Source organism: Schistocerca piceifrons, chromosome 1 (genome assembly GCF_021461385.2).
Source record: "Schistocerca piceifrons isolate TAMUIC-IGC-003096 chromosome 1, iqSchPice1.1, whole genome shotgun sequence".
NCBI lineage: Eukaryota > Metazoa > Arthropoda > Insecta > Orthoptera > Acrididae > Schistocerca > Schistocerca piceifrons.
In genome coordinates this window covers 202372480-202387506 of record NC_060138.1, presented here as the reverse complement: position 1 = coordinate 202387506, position 15027 = coordinate 202372480, and the positions used below count along the sequence as shown (strand labels likewise).

General features: G+C 44.8%; 1 protein-coding gene across 1 annotated transcript in view; it reads left to right on the top strand.

Annotated features, from left to right (window-relative positions):
* Positions 1-15027, top strand: part of LOC124793741 (synaptic vesicular amine transporter) — a 781226-nt gene that overhangs the window by 730670 nt on the left and 35529 nt on the right. Inside the window, exons 9-12 of the mRNA XM_047258044.1 lie at positions 210-384; positions 1350-1401; positions 7825-8008; positions 13211-13344. Of these exons, the coding sequence (XP_047114000.1) occupies positions 210-384; positions 1350-1401; positions 7825-8008; positions 13211-13344 (545 nt within the window). The remainder of the gene's footprint in view (positions 1-209; positions 385-1349; positions 1402-7824; positions 8009-13210; positions 13345-15027) is intronic.

Here is a 15027-nt window from a genome sequence, read left to right as displayed (position 1 = left end):
AAAAGCTGATCATTTTCATATCACAGCATCTTCTTCCAGTCGGTTAAATTTCGCGTCTGTAGCACGTCATCTTCGTGGTGTAGCAATTTTAATAACCAGAAGTGTAAGTTTGAAATATGTCTTTAGTTGTAAAGACCGTCACTTGCCAAGTAATAATGCAGAGATTGTAGGTGACAGACACCTGATGAGGCTGTACTTGGTTGTGGCAGGAGCCATTACGTTCGCCAACATGGGTATCGCAATGCTGGAACCGTCGCTGCCGATCTGGATGATGGACACGATGGGGGCCGGCCGCTGGAAGCAGGGTGTCACCTTCCTGCCAGCGTCTGTCTCCTACCTGGTGGGCACCAACCTCTTTGGACCGCTCGGACACCGCATGGGACGGTCAGTGTCCAGTCACACCCGCCGCTCAACTACCTACTACTGCTCTGTTTCTCAGAGCTACTCAGTCATTCCACTAGTTTGATTTTATCCTCCAGCTGCTTTTGCCTCGGGATAATACCTTCATCTCTATATAACTGTTACACACAACATTTAATTGAATCTATTTTCGTGCATATAGTCTTTGTGTGACCCTACAATTTGTCCCCTCTACCACTCTTTCCAGCCATGTTCCTGGAAGCCTATTAGATGTCCCAGTAATCTGTTCTGTCTCCTGGTAAAAGTTTCCCACACACTTCATTCCTCGTCTATTCTTTACACACACTTACCATTTCATACTTTGTGTTAATAATACATTAACCTTTTCCTAGAGCACCGAATTCCAAAAGCTTCTTCACCTGTTCTTTTTAACATGCTGTCATTTCCTTGCATGATACATCAGTTTCAGTATTTTCGCCACAGCGCAACTTTTCAAATTAATATCTTAACTGCATAATATTTAAGTCACTGCTAGTGAAAACTAAAATACAGAATGACAGAGTGAAACTAATATTTGCGAAAGAAAATTGTTAAATTTTTGTTACATGTAGACAGTATAAGTTGCAGCTTTGTACAGAAGAATGAAAGACATATAAAATTACTTATTTATTCCGCTAGGGTGACAAATGAAACTATAACAAGACATGATCCTTTACACGAAGATACTTATCAGGTGCATTTATGTTATAATTCGTGACTATAAACGGTTGAATAATGACGAACTTCTGTTCGGGTGTCCGTCATCATAAAAGTACACAGGTGGAGAAAACTGTAGAATATACTATTGCGCTGTTGTGTTCATGAGAATTGTCACCAAATCGCGTCTTGACTCACAAATGTAGCCTTTTGGTGAGTTAGAACTTATAATGAATCTAATTATGTTATATCATCTGTTCTCCTTCTGAAGTGAATATTCGTTGTGTTTTCAGATGGCTAGCCTCGATGCTTGGACTGATTATAATTGGAATCTGCTTAATGTGTGTAAGTACCCCACTACAGTGTGATTTTAGAAACATATGTAATTACAGTAATTAACTATCCTAATTGAGCAGTAGTAACTGAGCTCACCATGTTATTAGAAGCATATTCGTTATACTTCGATAAATATCATACGACTTTCAATGTAACATCGTCGTAGGTACGATCAGAATCGTAGCACGTCTGTAATAGTTGTAAGAGCTAAGAGAATAAATTACATAGTAAATTATAATTATTCCAACAACACAATATCAATTGGATTTAATAAAAGAAAGTCATCTAGTCAAAACATGGCAACAGTGTAACGTGCACGGTGAGCGGTGTGCCATACGCACGACTCGTTAGTGGATATTCTCGCAAATGAAAGGGTCCCTGCTTCAGAGGACTGTGTCCAAATTGAGTTATAGTCATTATTACGCTAAACAGAAACAGTCAGCTATTTAATTACGTTTCCGACATATTCGCCAGTATATATAAGACAGGATGTTTAGGTACAAAACAGTGAGAACCGCTACTTGATAAAGCGTTGGGGCACCATGTACAGTCTCCTGCGAATCGATACACATAAATCCATGAGAGAGACAAAGAAAATGTATTAGGTCATCGACATCCTGATCAAAACAATCTTGGCAATTTACAACTGTATTATCTTGAAAGATTCTGTCTCCGTCTGGAAACAGTGTAATTGTAATTGAATTGACGTGGTCACCTAAAGTGCTTTTGTAGGAGGTACGAATACCATTTACTTTCCATACGACGACAGAGCTCATTGAAAACCACAATGTAACTGTCCAAATTATTGAAAAATGTGTGCTCTGGTTAAAAAGGATTAAATACAGGCAGTCTTTCGCCCTTAATGCTCGATATATGCATCGAAGAAGCAATGATGCAAATAACATAAAGTTTCGGGACTGGGGTTAATATGCAAAGTGAAAGGATATCAATGACACGATTTTCTGTTCACACTGCTGTCCTCGGTGAAAGAAAGGAATTAAAGGACTTATTGAAGGGAAAGAACAGTCTAATGGAAGAAAATTATGGACGGATTGTAAACCGAAGAAAGACGAAAGTAATGACGTGAAAGCAGTAATTAGATTATTTATAAACTAATCAAAATTGTCATTAGTTTTTTTTTTTCTTCTGACTGGTGTGATGCAGCCCGCAACGAATTCCTCTCCTGTGCCAAGCCTTTCGTCTCAGAGTAGCACTTGCAACCCAGATCCTCAATTATTTGCTGCAGGTAGTCCAATCTCCGTCTTCCTCCACATTTTTTACTCTCTATAGCTCCCTCTAGTATTTCTTGTCAGTGTTTTTCCATATGTTCCTTTCCTCGCCGACTCTGCGGACAACGTCGTCATTTCTTACTTTATCAGTCAACGTTCTTCTGTAGCACCACTCTCAAATGCTTCGATTCTCTCCTTTTCCACCACATCTCACTAGTATACGATGCTCTGTTCCAAACGTACATTCACGGAAATTTCGCCGGCCTCTGTGACCGAGCGGTTCTAGGGCCTTCAGTCCGGAACCGCGCTGCTGCTACGGTCGCAGGTTCGAACCCTGCCTCGAGCACGGATGTGCGTGATGTTCTTAGGTTAGTTAGGTTTAAATATTTCTAAGTCTAGAGGACTGATGACCTCAGATGTTAAGTCCCATAGTGCTTAGAGCCATTTGAACCATTTGAACGGAAATTTCTTCCTCAAATTAATACCTATGTTTGATACTTCTAGACTTCTCTAGGCCAGAATGCTCTTTTTGCCAGTGCTAGTCTGCTTTTTGTTCCCTCGTTCCCTCCTCCTCCGTCATGGGTGAGTTTGCTGCCTACGTAGCAGAATTTCTTAAACTCATCTACTTCGTGATCACTAGTTCTGACGTTATGTTTCTCACTGTTCTCATTTCAGCTACTCCTCAACACTTTCGATTTACTCTCAATACATACTCTGCACTCATTATACTGTTCATTCCATCCAAATGATCCTGTAACTCTTCTTAGCATTTACTGAGGATATCAATGTAAGCAGTGATTCATATCATTGATGTCCTTTCACCACGAATTTTAATCCCACTCTTTAACGTTGGTTTTATTCCCGTCGTTCTTTCTTCGATGTATAGATTTAACAGTAAGATCGAAAGACAACATCCCTGTCTTACACTCTTTGTAATCCGTCTACTAGTACGGAATATTGGCCTTAATTTGAGAAAGAAATTCCTGAGAATAGACGTTTGGAACACAACATAGTATGGTGTGAATCACAGACTGTGGTAAAACTGAAAAAGAAGAGAATAGAACGTTTGAGATGCGGTGCTATCGAAGGATGCTGAGACATAGACGGTGTAATGGAATAAGAAAGTTCTTGGCAAAATCGAAGAAAGGAAAACGTTGGCAAGAAAAGAGGTAAGATGATAAGTCATGTGTTAAGACATTAGGGACTAATATTCACGGTACTAGAGAGAGCTGTAAAGTTTAAAAACTGTAGGGGAAGAGAGACATTAGAATACAGCCAATGAAAAACCGAGGTCGTAGGTGTGAGTGCTACTCTGAGATGAAGAGGTTAGCGCAGGAGAGGAAAACGTGGCGGGCCGCATCAAACCAGTCAGGGGAAAAAAGTAGACAGAACAGCTTAGAAATTAATGACCATCTCAGGGAAAGTTCATTTATTAACTGAAAGGTCCAAAATATCCGGGTTGAGGAATAAGTGCGGATCGCACTGATAAACAGTCGCTCAGTAACGTATACGAGGTTGTGCGAACATCAATTAACGGCCCAAGAACTGCGTGGTTTTGGACACTGATGAAGAATGATTGCTCAGACAGTCTCGTTCACAGTTCCACGTCTGTCGATTGCAATAGAATGAGCAACGCAAAGCGGATAGACTTGCAACTAAATCATAGTTAATGACAGGTTGCAAGTTATTGTAAATGTTATAGGCTGATGTGAGAACGTTATTTTATTTCATTTTGTGAACTGTAATCAAGAGACTTTGAATCTTGCATGAACATTCGCGCAGATTGCGAATAAATGTGGCCGGCTGTGCGGTTCTAGGCGCTTGAGTCTGGAACCGCGCGACCGCTACGGTCGCAGGTTCGAATCCTGCCTCGGGCATGAATGTGTGTGATGTCCTTAGGTTAGTTAGGTTTAAGTAGTTCTAGGGGACTGATGACCACAGATGTTAAGTCCCATAGTGCTCAGAGCCATTTGAACCATTTTTGAATAAATGTGGTGGTTTAAAAACGGTGTACGTTCCCGTTTATTATAGTTTACCAGCATTCCAATTAATGCCACTTTCTCTTGAATTTTCTTGTAAAGGATGTTTCTAAGTTATTGCATCGATCATGCCATGGAGAACGACTGTTGTTACAGATAACATGTTTGCTGACGCTTCCCGACAACGCTAGGGGTCCCCTATTATTCCCCAGCCATGCGACGACGAATTGTCACAGAATTAGCATGGTGTGCAGCATACTACGTGGCCCAATAAAATTATAAAGTGATTTTCAACAAGAAAACCTTAAGAATGAGAGCAACTAAGCGGAGAAAGGTATTTTAGAAGCGAATTAAGAAGCTTAATTTCGCTGGGCCTACCTCCTTTCACACGAAACAAATGACAGACTTATGGGCAACATAAAGGGCATACGCAGCGTCTCTGGAGGTATTCAGTGCAAAAGGACGTCATTGGAAATATTCCCCGTGACGTGATCTATCACCTCCACTTGTTTTATATAAATCCAGGAAAAAAAATACGTGCCATGGACGAATTATCCGATAGGAGCGTAAATCAGCAGATCTGATGTACATGTAGAGACAAACAGAGCCGGCCGAAGTGGCCGAGCGGTTCTAGGCGCTTCAGTCTGGAGCCGCGCGACCGCTACGGTTGCAGGTTCGAATCCTGCCTCGGGCATAGATGTGTGTGATGTCTTTAGGTTAGTTAGGCTTAAGTCGTTCTAAGTTCTAGGAAACTGATGACCTCAGCAGTTAAGTCCCATAGTGCTCAGAGCCGTTTTGAACCAGACAACTACGGTCGCAGGTTCGAATCCTGCCTCGGGCATGGATGTGTGTGATGTCCTTAGGTTAGTTAGGTTTAAGTAGTTCTAAGTTCTAGGGGACTGATGACCACAGAAGTTAAGTCCCATAGCGCTCAGAGCCATTTGAACCATTTTTGAACCAGACAAACAGATGATTATAATTTCGGAGGAACTGGATGATTTCTTCACAAATCATCCAGTGCTTCCCAAATCGATGATTTCTTCGCAAACGGCCGCCTCCGTAGCGTTGCGGTAGCGTTTCAGCCTATCACGCAGTGGGCCCGGGTTCGATTCCCGGGTGGGGAATGGGTTTTGTGTGTCTTTCATCATCATTTTCATCACGCCGAAGTGGCGTCAACTTATAGGGACTTGCGATACGGCTTCCGAACTCCCCCGCATGCGGCCTCTCGGCCAACAATGCTATACGCCCATTTCATTTTTTTCTTCATAAATTTTGCAAGTCAGTAACGCATTGGCCCACATCTGGCCTTTATGCGAGGAGTTATTCGTTTTGGCACTGGTTGACAGACTTGTTAGATGTCCTCCTGAAGGATTCCGCCCAATTTGCTTGTTGGATCGTCAACATTCCGAGCTGGTTGGAGGGATGGACCCGTAATGATCCTAACGTTCTCAGTTCGGAAGGCATTCAGCGGCATTTCTGGCCAATGCAGAGTTTAGCAAGCAAGAATACAAGCTGTAGAAACACTCGCCGTGCGGAGGCCGGCATTTTCTTGCTAAAATGTAAGCCCTGGATGGCTTGCCATGAAGAGCAAGAAAACGGGGCGGTCAATATCGTCGACGGACCGCTGTGCTGTAAGGGTACTGCGGATGACAACAAAAGGGATTCTCCTATGAAAAGAAATGTCGCCCCAGAACGTCACTCCTGGCAGTCGGACCATACGCCGGGTGACAGGCAAGTTGGTTTCCCATCGCTGTCCCACCGTCTCCAAAGACGCCTTCGCTGATTATTGGGGCCCAGTTTGAAGCGGAACCCATCACCGAAGACGATTCAACTCCAATCAACAAGATTCCAGACCGAAGACGTGTTTGGAGACGCCCCAGATAGCAGTAGGGTACCAGTCTGACCGTTGACAGCCATACGGCGAGAGAACCGCCAGTGGGGGTACGGGCTGCCATTTCTTTTCATAGGAGGACACTTTCGACTGTCATCCACGGCACCACAGCACAGCGGTAGGTCGATGATATGGCAAGCCATCAAGGGCTTATATTTCAGCAAAATAATGCCTGCCCGCGAGAAATTTTACTGCTTGTCTTCGAGCTTTCCGAGCCTACCTTGGTCAGCAATGTCGCTGGATATCTCTCCAATTGAGAACATTTGGAGGATTATGGGCAGGTCCCCCAACCATCTCGGCATTTTGACGGCATAACATGCCAGTTGGACATAATTTGGCACGATATCCCTCAGAAGGACATCTCGTAACTGTCAATCAATGCCAAGCCGAATAACTGACTGCTTGCTTAAGGGCTAGGGGTGGCCCAACGAATTATTGACTTGCTCAATTTGTGAAGCTCTTTCTCTTCAACGAATAATGTGGTTATTCTGAAACTGTAATCATTGTTCGTCTCTACATGTACATGACATCTTCCTATTTCCGTCGCATTCCGATAATTCCTTCCTGGCGCGTCTTACTTTTTTTTCCTCTCTTTCTTTCTTAGAGTTTACGTCGAAACACCCTCTATAGCCAGGCTGGAGAGCTATGAAGCAGACAGCGTGAGCGTGCAGTAAGTGGTAAGAGACTATCTGACGTAGCGACTTCAAAGGAAAACGGCTGACGGTTTGTTCATAACAGGAGGTTACTACTATGGAGATAGGTTGCCAGATATACTAGTGGATATCTATGGAGGGATACATTATACTCTCTTCTTCCGAAAATTTAAATTTTTCTTATATTATTGTGTCAAGCTGTTTTCTCATGGAAATGGAAATGAGCGTTTTGCGTCACTGGCCGGGAGGCCCCTTACGGGGCAGGTCCGGCCGCCTTGGTGCAGGTCTTATTACATTCGACGCCACATTGGGCGACCTGCGCGCCACAACACCCAGTCCCTGAGCGAAGAAAATCCCCGAATCAGCCAGGAATCGAACCCGGGCCCCTTAGGATGGCAGTCCGTCACGCTGACCATTCAGCTATCAGGGCGGACTGTTTTACGTGAAACTGCGTCAACAGATATAGTGGCTCCAAAAGCCCCTATATTTGAAATCGGTACTATGTACAGAATACTACATGGATAGCGACAATTTTCGACTTTTGAGATAAAATTTCCTAGGTTGTTTGGCTGTGTCATGTTCCTCTTCTAATATCCTCTTACATAAATTCAAGCTGGTTGCAAGTCTGTTGTTAGACATGACTTCAGTTCAAGACAACTGCGTGTGCTGCGGGGTTGCAGATCCCTCTGGCGCGCAACATCAACCACTTGATCGTGCCGAACGCTGGGCTGGGATTCGCCATCGGCATGGTGGACAGCTCCATGATGCCAGAGCTCGGCTACCTCGTGGACATCCGCCACACCGCCGTCTATGGCAGCGTCTACGCCATCGGTGACGTCGCCTTCTGTCTTGGATTCGCTATTGGTGAGTAGCGCGGATACGCAGCGCACGACGTAGAGTGACACCGCTGACTTCCTCGCCTATAGGATTCGAAAGTGAATAACACGTAAATACGAGGAATTCTTTACCCGATACTAGACTAAGGGGATCCTGTATTTGCCTCTTCATACACTGTTACTTGCCTTTTAAGGAAATTCTGAAGGTGGCAGGGGTAAAATACAGGGAGCGAAAGGCTATTTACAATATGAACAGAAAGCAGATGGCATTTATAAGAGTTGTGGGGCATGAAAGGGAAGCAGTGGTTGGGAAGGGAGTGAGACAGGGTTGTAGCCTATCCCCGAGTTTCTTCAATCTGTATATTGAGCAAGCAGTAAATGAAACAAAAGAAAAATTCAGAGTAGGAATTAAAATCCATGGAGAAGAAATAAAAAATTTTGAGGATCGCCGCGACATTGTAATTCTGTCAGAGACAGCAAAGGACCTGCAAGAGCAGTTGAACGGAATTGACAGTGTCTTTAAAGGAGGATATAAGATGAACATCAACAAAAGCAAAACGAAGATAATGGAATGTAGTCGAATTAGATCGGGTGATGCTGAGGCAATTAGATTAGGAAATGAGACACTTAAAATAGTAAAGGAGTTTTGCTATTAGGGGAGCAAAATAACTGATGATGGTCGAAGTAGAGAAGATATAAAATGTAAACTGGCAATGGCAAGGAAAGCGTTTCTGAAGAATAGAAATTTGTTAACATCGGGTATAGATTTAAATGTCAGGAAGTCGTTCCTGAAAGTATTTGTATGGAGTGTAGCCATGTATGGAAGTGAAACATGGACGATAAATTATTTAGACAAGAAGAGAATAGAAGCTTTCGAAATGTGGTGCTACAGAAGAATGCTGAAGATTAGATGGGTAGATCACATAACTAATGAGGAGGTGTTGAATAGGATTGGGGAGAAGAGAAATTTGTGGCACAACTTGACTAGAAGAATGGATCGGTTGGCAGGACATGCTCTGAGGCATCAAGGGATCACCAATTTAGTACTGGAGGGCAGTGTGGAGGGTAAAAATCGTAGAGGGAGACCAAGAGATGAATACACTAAGCAGATTCAGAAGGATGTAGGTTGCAGTAGGTACTGGGAGATGAAGGAGTTTGGACAGGTCAGAGTAGCATGGAGAGCTGCATCAAACCAGTCTCTGGACTGAAGACCGCAACAACAACACTGTTACGTAGCAGTCGAAACATGAGTGATGTAATTTCTGCTTCCTATTTACGTGGTTCAGTCACATTAATGTGACCACCCCCTATGTCCGACGTCAACGTGCAATAACCTCTCACAGACGGCAGGTGGCACCACTAGAAGTGAGGGCAATATAAAGCGTGTCTGGAGGATGCGCAAAACAATGTAGTAGTTGTCAATTTATCTGACGTCCAGAAGAGACTGATCGTTGGCTTTCGGGACAAGGGTGGAAACATTTCCGAAACGGCGAACACAGCGTACACGCCGATTGAGTATAAAACATGATCCATCTGGAAAGGCCACATGTCGCCATTCAGTTGACATCCAGTTTCGTTCGTGCTATCGAAAACATTGATGCACCGTGGTCCGTAGATGACAGGGGTGAATGACGCCTGCGGAGGAGTGTACGGGCGAGTAGACGCGCAATTATTGAGCAATTGACAGCCCAGATTAATCAAGGGGCTACGAACAGTGTCTCCTCAACGACTGTTCTGCGAACGTTGCACTGATAGGCATCCGCAGCGGCATCCTGGTTCATGCACCGATGCTGACAGCTGTTCATGGGCGACGAAGGCTGGAATTTGCACCTCTTCATCACTATGAAAATGAAGTCTTCGAAAGTGTTCTTTTAGTTTTGGAATGAGATGAAAATTTGATGGGGCAATGCCGGGACTGTATGGATGACGGTGAACACAAGGCGTCTGATTTATTGCAGATGTGGCAGCTCTCGTGTCGGGCATTGTCATGCTGAAGGAGAGAGTTCTCCATGTGTGCTCGAACTCTTCGAATTCGAAACTCCATTACAGTACGCTGTTTTTCACGCGACAACGTAGTTACGTTGTACACTGTCATGTTACGCCCTACAATTCGGAGCCTTCTAGTGGCAGGGACCTGGAAATATGCAAACATGAAGAAGAAAGATGTAGAATGTTAATAACCTTTGTTTTCAGAATGAGGTTTTCACTCTGCAGCGGAGTGTGCGCTGATATGAAACTTCCTGAGGACCGAGACTCGAACTCCGCAATATCCTTTCTTCCAGGAGTGCTAGTTCTGCAAGTTTCGCAGGAGAGCTCCTGTGAAGTTTGGAAGGTAGGAGACGAGGTACTGGCAGAAGTACAGCTGCGAGGACGGGCTGTGAGTCGTGCTTGGGTAGCTCAGATAGTAGAGCACTTGTCCGTGAAATGCAAAGGACCCGACTTCGAGTCTCGGTTCGGCCGACAGTTTTAATCTGTCAGGAAGTTTCAACCTTTGTTTTATTTAAAAATCTTTGAGAGTTTTCACACAAAAAATTCTTAAGAATTACTTTTCACGCCATCGTGGGTTTCCTGTGACTCCCATAAATCGATTAATGCACTGATTACTTTGAAATGTCACCGGTGGTTCCGCGTTCATCCTTGTCCTTTCCGAACTTGTGCTTTGTCTGTAATGATCGCTGTTGATTAGATGTTAAAACGCTATTTACACTTCTTCTTAGTACCAGGGAGTACTCGATATGCAAATCACGTTAGTATGACGTACTCTCAGATATATGGTATCCTGAAATAACTTGAATCATGTGTAATGTCCATGTGTACTGAAGTGACGAAAGTCTTGGGATAACTCTTAATATCATGTCGAACCTCCTTTTGCATGGCGTAGCGAAGCAACTCAACGGGACACGGACTAAATAAGTCGATAGAATTCCGCTGCAAAAATATTGAGCCTCTGTGTTATGTCTCGTAACTGTTCGGCGGAATCCATCACGTGCTCTGCGTGTGGCCAGATCACTCGCTCGAATTGTCCAGAGTATTCTTCATATCTATCGGCCATAATTGTGGCTCTTTGACATGGGGCATTGTCATCCACGAAAATTCCATCCTGTTTGCGAATATGAAGTCTGTGAATAGTTGGGAATGGGCAAGTAGCCGAATATAACCATTTACAGCCAATAACCCAACTCATTCCATGTAAACACTGCCCATACCATTACGAAGCCATCACCATCTTGCACGGTGCTTTATTGACATTTTGAGTCCATGGCTTTGTAGGGTCTGCGCCACACTGGAATCCTACAATCAGCTCTTACCAACTGAAATCGGTACTCATCTGAACAGGTCACGGTTTTCCGATCGCCAAGGCTCAACCGATATGGTCACGAGCACAGGACAGGCGCTGCAAGCGATGTCGTTCTGCCTGCAAAGTAACTCTCGTCAGTAGTCCCCTGCCATACCCCATTAACGTCAAATTACGCTGCACTGTCCTAACGCATACGTTCATCGTACGTCCCCCATCGATTTCTGTGATTATTTCACGCTGTGTTGCTTGTCTGACACCTCTACGCAAACGGCGCTGCTCTCGGTCGTTAAGTGAAGGCCGTCGGGCCACTGCGTTCTCCATTGTGAGAGGCAATGCGTGAAATGTGGTATTCTCGGAACACACTTGACGCCGTGGATCTCGGAATTCTGAGTTCCCTAAAAATTGCCGGCCGCGGTGACCGAGCGGTTCTAGGCGCTTCAGTCCGGAACTGCGCGACTGCTACGGTCGCAGGTTCGAATCCGGCCTCGGGCATGGATGTGTGTGATGTCCTTAGGTTAGTTAGGTTTAAGTAGTTCTAAGTTCTAGGGGACTGATGACCTCAGAAGTTAAGTCCCGTAGTGCTCAGAGCCATTTGAACCATTTGAACCCTAACAATTTTCCGGAACTGAGTGTTCTATGCGTCTGTCTCCAACTACCATTGCGCATGTAGAATCTGTTAATCCCCGTCGTGCGGCCATAATTATGTCGAATACCTTTCCACATGAGTCATCTGACTACAAATGACAGCTGCACCGATGTCCATTGTAATTATCCGGGCTGTTATGCCGTGGTCGATTGATGAATTCTGTGTCAATTCCCAGCGTTTCGTCCCCGTCTGCGGGGGACATCTTCAAGGCGGTCTGTAGCTCGATGGAAGGTCCAACACACCCACTGGCTCGTTACTGACTGCCGCTAAATTCCGTGTCCACGTGCTCCCGCGCCGAGGCGTGACGTCACGTGTTTTGAAAACGTCAGTGCAATTGGCCGCTGTCCGTAATTTACAAGCCCACCATGAAGATACAAGAACACCTTCAGCCTGCCAAGGACGCTCGCAAACCATTGGAAAAAGCAGGAGTGTATAGGATCCCATGCAGCTGTGGAGGTGTTTATGTGAGTACCACTAAAATAACTGTTTCAAAACGTTTGGAAGAGCACAAGGGCAATTGTGGAAGAGGAGAAACGGAACGATCAGCTGTTGCGGAGCATGCTTTCCAGCCAGGTAACGACCATATTCGTTTCGAGGAGACGCAAGTACTAGCGGCCACAAGCGGGTATTACGAAAGGCTCTACAGGGAGGCAATCGAAATCGCCAAACATCCTAATAATTTCATTCGAAAGGAGAAGGGCGTGAAATTAAACGGTATATGGATGCCGGTGTTGAAGAAGATGTGTACCACCCGTCCACCACTGGGTGATGGCAACGGCGATCGACGGCAGCGGACAGCGGCCAATTGCACTGACGTTTTCAAATCACGTGACGTCACGCCTCGGCGCGGGAACGCGCGGACACGGAATTTAGCTGCAGTCAGTAGCGAGCCAGTGGGTGTATTGGACCTTCCATCGAGCTACAGACCCCCTTGAAGATGTCCCCCGCAGACGGGGATGAAACGTTGGGAATTGACACAGAATTCATCAACCGATCACGGCATAACAGCCCGGATAATTATAATGGACATGACATTTCCGGCCGTGAAAATCTACATTTTAGTAGCTCCACCAATGCACTACCTTTTTATACATTGTGTACGCGATGCTACCGCTATCTCCATATGTGCATATCGCTATCGCATTACATTTGACACCTAGTGTATTTTAAATTATGAATTTATTGAAATACCAGTTTACGTAGTGGTCTAGGGATCGAGAGACAGCACACAAAAACCTGCCAGTCTCGACAGGAATGAAGCTAATGCAGCGCGCGGTGTGTTGCAGGCCCTGCACTCAGTGGATCGCTGGTGAAGAGCATCGGCTTCGAGTGGATGCTGTTCGGCATCGCCATCTTGAACTTCATGTACGCGCCGCTCATGTACCTGCTCAAGAGCCCACCGACCAAGGAGGAGAAGCGGGTAACGTATGGTCCCGTCCCCTACCGTCGCCACCGCTCCAGCTGCTGAACGCGAAGAAGGCGCGTCGTGCGGTGTTTACACTCTTCAGGTCTTCATTCTGACTAGGGAGCGGGCGGGTCGCGTTCATACTGTTACAGGTGGAGGAAGAAGTACCAGCTGACAGCCAACGCATTGTTAATACGTAATACCGCTAGTAGTCGATTCTCTGAAATTTGCTGGTGTCAGAAATCATAGAACAGCATCTAACATCCTGTACTATCTCCTGTGCCTCAAGAGGTACATCATCTCAGTATAAGAAAACTCTTGTAGTCCGAGGAAGTCTCAAAACAAGGATGAGGAAGGAAAGGGAAAGGATTGGCGGGAAACTCGTGACATCCAACAGCACGGGGCATTATGGTAATGCAACAGCGAGGGTTGAAAATTTGTGACGGACCGGGACTCGAACCATCATGCTCCGCTTCTCCAGAACGTTTCCCTGAACCGTCTCGGCCATCCGGACACGCTTTCCGTTCGACCAAAATTCTGAACTTATCGCACGCTGCAATGCAGGGTCCGTCGTCCATTAACCCCCTATTCGCAAGTTATTGATACCTGTAGGAGTTCGAATGAAGTTAGTACATCCTCATTGAAATTAATGTCAAGGAGCCGTCGCTCTTACAGAGATGTATATATCCGAGAGATGTCTCTTCTGTAGGACACAGATGACAGTCGCCGAAAAGTTCTGTGCACGAACTTTTCCGATACTTCATAGATTTCACAAAATTTACTTTGGGCTTCTCTGCGTACAAATTGAAAATTATCTTTGGATAGTGACATAGCGAATTTGTAAGCGTAGGCTTCCACGTGTGTTGTCACAGTCAGTAAAATTATTCTGCGTACGTTACCGCATTGTGAATGTGCGAAATTGCCCGACGTTTCACCCACTGTTGCAAATGGACGGCCTTAAGGTGTCTTTCCTATCATTGAGGAGAAACACGCGAGGGTTTCTTTCCTAACAGTCAGGAAAATCACCCTGAGGAGGCCATTTACAACAGTGGCCAAAAATTACGGTCACATACCCTGAAGAATTTTATTGACTGACATAGTGCATTGTTTAGGGACAAATGCTTTCATCTCTAAAGTATATGGAAACCCTTCCGGGGTTACACACGGTCGCATATAATTTGAGAAAAGCAATTTCCCTTTGAATAGCTTTTTTTCTCACCAGAAGACACAACAAGTACCATGTATTTGCTAAGGTGTAATGGTGTTTCACATACCTTGATATAATATGCAGATCATGGCTTGATGAATCTGCATTTCGCCCAGGCCGCACCATCAGCTGGTACCGACCAAAGGTTTTTCGTACGTTCACCAAGTCTGTCTTACGATCACCCCTCAAATTTAGATACGGTGCACTTTACAAATTATCTGTTAATTAAATGATTCAGGTCCATCAAAAAGCATTCGATCATCATTCTGCTCATGTAATGTGGTGAAGCCGTCAAACTGCACCGTTGTCATTGTGGTCGAAGCTAAAAATAACATTTGAAATAGAATGTGTCATGCAGTTCTCGATAAACGCAAGTGAAAAGATTATTTTTTATTCCTCATGAAGGATTCGTGGTGGGTTATTTAAGGCTATACTTCGTTAGCACCCAAAATATTTCTGCGGAAGTCTGGACGAGTTCACCTCAGGCAGTA